The following is a 6,000-nucleotide window of genomic DNA, read 5'->3' as shown; positions in this document are numbered from 1 at the left end:
ATCAAAACATGATGTCTGTTAGGTGACCTTTAGGTTGCTACCAAGTGTGAGGTCATGCTGCTGTTGCCATGACTACTATCAGCAGATTGTCTGCGTGCACGCATTACCTCAGCTGCCTGGCATCGGCGGGGTTACAGAACAGACCGTGACCTCGCCATGGAGACTAAACTAATCTTAAACAATAACAAGCAGCGCACACACATGCAGGGGAGATTTGGTAAGATTACCATGAAATGTGTTTCCTTATATTACACATCAAATATACTAAAATGGGAACGAGTTGGGCCAGCAAATATTGAGATCTAAATGCAAATAATTGAATAATGAAAACATAAAACTGGACTCCTATGAGAATAATCGACCTCTCCTCACTTTTTACCATGGTATACATGTAAACACTACCTCAAGGTCCAAAAGTTTACAATTCAACAATAATACGTGGCTATTGCCTCTACGTGGACTTTAAAGGGGTGACAATGAGCCAGGGGAATGGTGAGGCAGCCATATTCTAATGAGCAAGCTACAAAGTGTGTGTCAGTCACCTGTGCAGAGGCGAAGTGGGCTAATTTTGGGCCTGTGCTAATTGCCACAGTAACGAGCTGCACGTGTGGATGGTTGTGAGGAGGATGGCAGCATGGCATGAGGGAGGATACAGTCCTCCTAACACCAAAGAGGTGTGAAAGAACGAACTTGTCCAACAGCATGCAGCCTGCTGGAGTCCAGCCCTGAGTGGGGAACAGCCGGCTGCTTCAGTGCTATGCATAGAACAGAGTATTGTGTGTGTGTGTGTGTGTGTGTGTGTGTGTGTGTGTGTGTGTGTGTGTGTGTGTGTGTGTGTGTGTGTGTGTCTGATGGGGGAGGGAGGAGGGTCTGGTTTTTAATCAAGTCACCATATAATGAAGTGTAATGGGAAAAAAATACATTTAAGCTTTTATTTGTATTATTTGATTTGATTGATTTTTGTTTACAAGAATGAAATGACATTCCAATATGAATAACCTATTTATTACTAAATTAATTGTACAGAAACTCAGATTCAGTATATAATTCAACTGCTAGCCAGGACATGTAACATTTACAGATGAAAGTATAATGATAACATAATAATAATAATACAATAAAAAAAAATATTGAATATTTTTTTTTTTTATAATTAATTGTAAATTCAGTAATACATTACAATAAAATCCCATTAGTTTATGTTAGATAATGCATTAACTATCAAGTAATGACATTTTATACATTTGTTATATAATTCAATTGCTATCCAGGACATTTATAAATGTATAAATAAATGTATAATGGTGATAACATAATAATATATATTTTTTAAATCTTTAAATTAGAAAGTATTATTAATTGTGAATCTGGTAACACTTTACAATAAGGTCATATTCAATGTTAGTTAATGCATTAACTAACATGAACTAACAATGGACAATAACATTTGTTACAGTATTTGATATTATTCAATTGCTAGCCAGGACATTTAACATTTATAAATTAAGGTATAATAACATTATAATAATTTAAAAAAATCTTAAAATGAGAAAATATGACGAAAATGTTCTAACACTTTACAATAAGGTCATATTATTGAATGTTAGTTAATGCATTAACTATAACATGAACAATACATTTGTTATGTTAGCTCATTAAATAATTTAAACAGATTCAAATTTTAGTATATGTAATTGTAAAAAATTAAAAATAAAAATAAAAATAAGTTTAATAAAGACATTAAAATCATTTTTCGTCGTAAGTTCACAACACGTTAACTAATGACAACAAAGAACAAACTGAACCCTAAAGTGTTACTGTAAATTAAAAAACTATTTTTTTTTGTAGAATTACATCAAACTTAAAACGAATTGTTCTGATTTGGGGGTTTCTGTAAACTCAGATTCATTCAAACATTTATAAAAAGCATTTATGAAAAAAATATTTATAAACATAAAAAATATGTTTAGCCTACTAATTTTAAATCATATTTTACATTTATATTACACGTTCAAAAAAAGCGTTTTTTTTTTTGCATTTTTTTTCAAGCCATTTAAATATTCATCAGTCAGAATCCATTTTATATATTAATATAAAAAAATCATTCGTGGTCATTCAAGTATACACCCTGAAAGCTTGGGGGCACCTTGTCCCTTTTCTCGTCGCTGTGTCGGTCGAGCTCCTCTCTCTGTGAGTGAGAGAGTGAGTGAGTGTGTGTGTGTGCGTGTGCGCGCGAGTGTGTGTGTGTGTGAGTGAGTGTGTATGTGTGTGTGTGTGTGTGCTCTGCTGTTGCTGCCCTTTGATCCCTGCATTAGTGTTAGTTAGGGGCTCGGAGACACACACTTACAGAGAGCAGCCATAGTCAAGACACGGCAACAACAACAGCACCTCCTCCTCTACTCTTCCCTGTTCCCAACAATACACTTAACCGAGGACAGCCAGGTGCACGACAAGTCCCTGCCATCAGGCTCCCTCGCTAAATTTCAATGGGGAAAGACCTTTTTTCTTCTTATCCCTAAACAAGAAGGAGAATGTGATAAAAGGGGGAAAATGCCAAGGAGGAAACAGGAGCAACCCAAGCGCCTGCCTTCACGTAAGTCGTTTTCTCGTTCGGCGCGATTTTAGCGCGTCTCCGTGTGTTTTGCGCAGTAGTTTAGGGTTAAAGAGGTGAAACAGACAAAGGCACGGCGGAGGTTATTTCTCCTTTTTTAGGTCTGTGCTAGGCAGCCATGTTGGCGATGAGGGGGCTAGCGGAGCGAGCGCACTAGCGGTGCCTTTAATTGCAGATAATCGATAAAGGTCCCGTTCCGCCTAAAGGTTGCGGCCAGTAAAGCTCGCGTTATCGCTGCTTATTTGGCGCTTATGGTCGCGCGTCTTTTCTTATATGTGTCCGCGCGAGCGAGGCAGAGACTCGCGGAAGGGAAAGGGGAGGATCTGAGGATCTGGCCGCAATAAAATGAAGGGTCAGTCGGATCAGACTGAGAGCCAGACTCAGCCTTCCATCCGTGCCCCTGCCTTCACTTAGCTCCAGCGCTATCTAGCAGCAGCCCGCAACTTAAAAATGCTCCCTAAAACACGTTCGTCCAACTTTCCGCCTTCCGCGGTCGTATGTGAGTGTGTGTGTGCGTGCGCGACTTTTTCTTTCGTTTGTCGAGCGGGATTTTTTTAAGCTGAGGTATTTTCTTCCACCCCTCCCAGTTCAGTGGGGTTCATGTCTGCAGGCTGCCTGTGTCAAAGCCATGGTCGGTCACCTGAAGTTCAGGGTTTTTTCCTTCCTCATGCAGCCATTCATTGCAGACAATCTGCGATCAATAACGCACAAAGGCAAAACGCGTTTTTCTCTCGCTTCGAAGCTCGCGTGACGGAAACCTAACGGGTTACTTTGCTTTGCACGGGTTGCGCTAGGAATTATTCGCAATATTTATTCATTTGACCCTGTGTTGCTGGATGTTAACATTGTGCTTTTATCAGCTCGCTAATAACGGCTGTAGTTGCGTGTGCCGGCCGCTAGAGGGGACACGATGTGTAGAGTGTGGAAAACATCGATCAGAGGAATTGGCGAAATGTGGCACGGTGGCGCTTTAAGTGCACGACAGCAAGCACTCATAATGCATCTTTATGCGTGTTGCCATTCACCAGCGAAACGGCTCCTTTTGGGACTTTTTTGAAAGTCAGAAATGATTTATTTTGCTCTCTGGAATGTTCTGCTTGAATATTAGCTGCATTGCATTGCAAATGTTTTCTTCTTAATGCCATGACATGTTTGTTTACATCCATTTAACTTAGGCATTTCAATAATGTCTGCTCTGTTCTAAGAGTAACTCGGTTTTCTTCACCAGTAATTCAATTCAAAGTTGGACCTACTTTGATTTTACTTCAAAACAAAGAAGTATGTTTTTGTTATGTTTTGTTATGTTTTAGTGAATTATGCTACTTAACAGTGTAACCAAATGTACTTGGCATTGGCAGTTATGTTGGATTATTGATGCAATTATTTGGGTGTTTTACAAAATTCAACAGTGAGGAAAAGTTTCTTAATTGAAACTCAGGAAATGCTATATAAAACTATAATAACAATATAATTGCTGCTTTGCTTTTCATAACATTTATAATCTCTCAGAGTCTCAGTCATCAGTGTTTATGAACTACGTTATATCTACTGCCATTAATGTCGTATCAAAATCACGCACTCAGCAAAAAGCTCATGTGAAGTTTGGCGGCGCCCCACGCAGCCCTCTCATTCAGCCATGGAGGAGTGATGTCACATTTCATTACTTTCTGTTTGCGTTCACTGTGATTTAACACCTGTGACAGATAGGCTTATGACCAGAACAATTCTTGATCTAAATTTATCTCATTTGCTCACGATTACTAGGCTATATACTTCCTTTAAAAGTTAAAAGTCCAGGACAGTGGAATTGTTGTGCTGAAACGGCTTGTTTGCTCTTTCAATGTGCCTGGCATCTGGTGTTTTTCTTTTCTGCGAATGTAAAAGGCTATGACATATCCTTTTGCAAGTGTATCTTTCACTTCCCTTTCTTAAGAACACATCTCTGAGTTCAGGAGCGCTTGCGTCACAATGTGCATGGGTCAAGACTTGCAAGAGGGCATTAAGGCCTTGATACAGTCAGATGATCTTCTTGACAGTTAAATGTGACCTTTGGCTTGAGTGCTACAATGAAAACCACTGGGATTACAAAACCACGGCCTTTATAACACTGACGCAGACTCCTTTTCCCAGAATTCATATATTTTGTTCAAACCGCAGGTCACAGTTCACCAAACTTCCCGTAAATTAATCGCCAGCAGGGAGCCTAGGTTAAAACGCTCCTGCCTCGTTAAGCAGTTTTCGTCGGATTTCCACTCCGAGGTGTAGAGGTCGACTGAGGTTACCTCTTTTTCTCCTTTTCTGCTGTTCTTTGTCTTACTCGCAGGCTTCCATTTTGAGCAAGTATATAGCCCGTATCATTCTTTCACCCTGACCTTTGCCATCAGCTAAAATGTCTCCCTATGGGAGCCGGCCATTTCCATTATACACACATGATCTTTAAGGTTATCTGCATTTGCAAATGGAGGAATTGGAGCATTGCACAGATTTCAGCTCTCCATTACAGACCGATGGCAGAGTGTGTGCAACTGGGTGGCTCTCTACCTTACCGTAATGGTGGGTCACTGGCTCCTTTCCACTCATCTATGATTATAATGACCTTGGCTGGGCCTGGGCTTGAAAACATTGGATTAAGGGGAAAGGAAAATGAGGGGAGGTTTCCATTTCGCTCTTGGCATCTGATTTGTAGGGAAAAATCTGCCAAGAATACCCCCTCCTTCTCCTCCTCCTCTTCTTTCTTTACTGTGCCCCACCAACTTGATCAGGCTCTCTCACCGGTGTCTGCCCATTTGAGCTCAAGCGAATAATGATACACAGGCTTTCCTCTCAGAAATGAATTAAAGGGCAGGGGAAGGGTGGTGGATGCTCTCCTGAACAAGTGCTTATACAGAAAGGGGCTTCAGCCAGGCATGCTGAACCAGAACATTTAGATTAATTTGGCTAGCTGGATCGCCTGGCTTTCATCACAGGTGTAGTCTAGCCGTGAGTGCTCAGTCAAAGGCACTGTGGTGAATGGTGACATAAGACAATTTTTGTACTCGGCTCGATGATTGTAACAGACTAGGCTCATCAAGTGGAAGATTCATGTGTAATGTATTATTAAAGAATTTGCATCTTTGAAATGACCAGCCACGAAGTAGCCTGGTATCGCCTAGCATTGTATATTTTTGAGAGCTAACAGACACATGGCCTTAAAGCCAAGCTCAAAGCTCAATGGGCAGGATCACTTACTCTATTGGGGCAGAGATATCTTACTTTTTTTTTTTTTATCATTCATATGCTTTGATGAGGTTTTGACATTACAAGAATGACTTTGATAGTCTTGGTAGCATCAGTAAGAATAGGTTTAAAATTAGAAGCCACTCAGTAATGTTTTTCATAATTGGTGTTTA

General features: G+C 40.1%; 1 protein-coding gene across 6 annotated transcripts in view; it reads left to right on the top strand.

Annotated features, from left to right (window-relative positions):
• Positions 1–2,185: 2,185 nt before the first annotated feature.
• Positions 2,186–6,000, top strand: part of znf827 (zinc finger protein 827) — a 70,687-nt gene continuing 66,872 nt past the window's right edge. For 3 of the 6 annotated variants that reach the window (XM_079615906.1, XM_079615904.1, XM_079615905.1), the window contains exon 1: positions 2,189–2,593. In XM_079615906.1, coding sequence (XP_079472032.1) covers positions 2,551–2,593 — 43 coding nt within the window. In that variant the 5' untranslated portion in view covers positions 2,189–2,550. Of the gene's footprint in view, positions 2,594–6,000 lie in introns of all 6 variants that reach the window. The other 3 variants (XM_079615908.1, XM_079615907.1, XM_079615903.1) reach the window with 2 other exon arrangements.

Source organism: Phoxinus phoxinus (genome assembly GCF_949152265.1).
Source record: "Phoxinus phoxinus genome assembly, chromosome: 6".
NCBI lineage: Eukaryota > Metazoa > Chordata > Actinopteri > Cypriniformes > Leuciscidae > Phoxinus > Phoxinus phoxinus.
The sequence above is the reverse complement of the archived record's forward strand: the minus strand, read 5'-3'. Positions and strand labels throughout refer to the sequence as shown.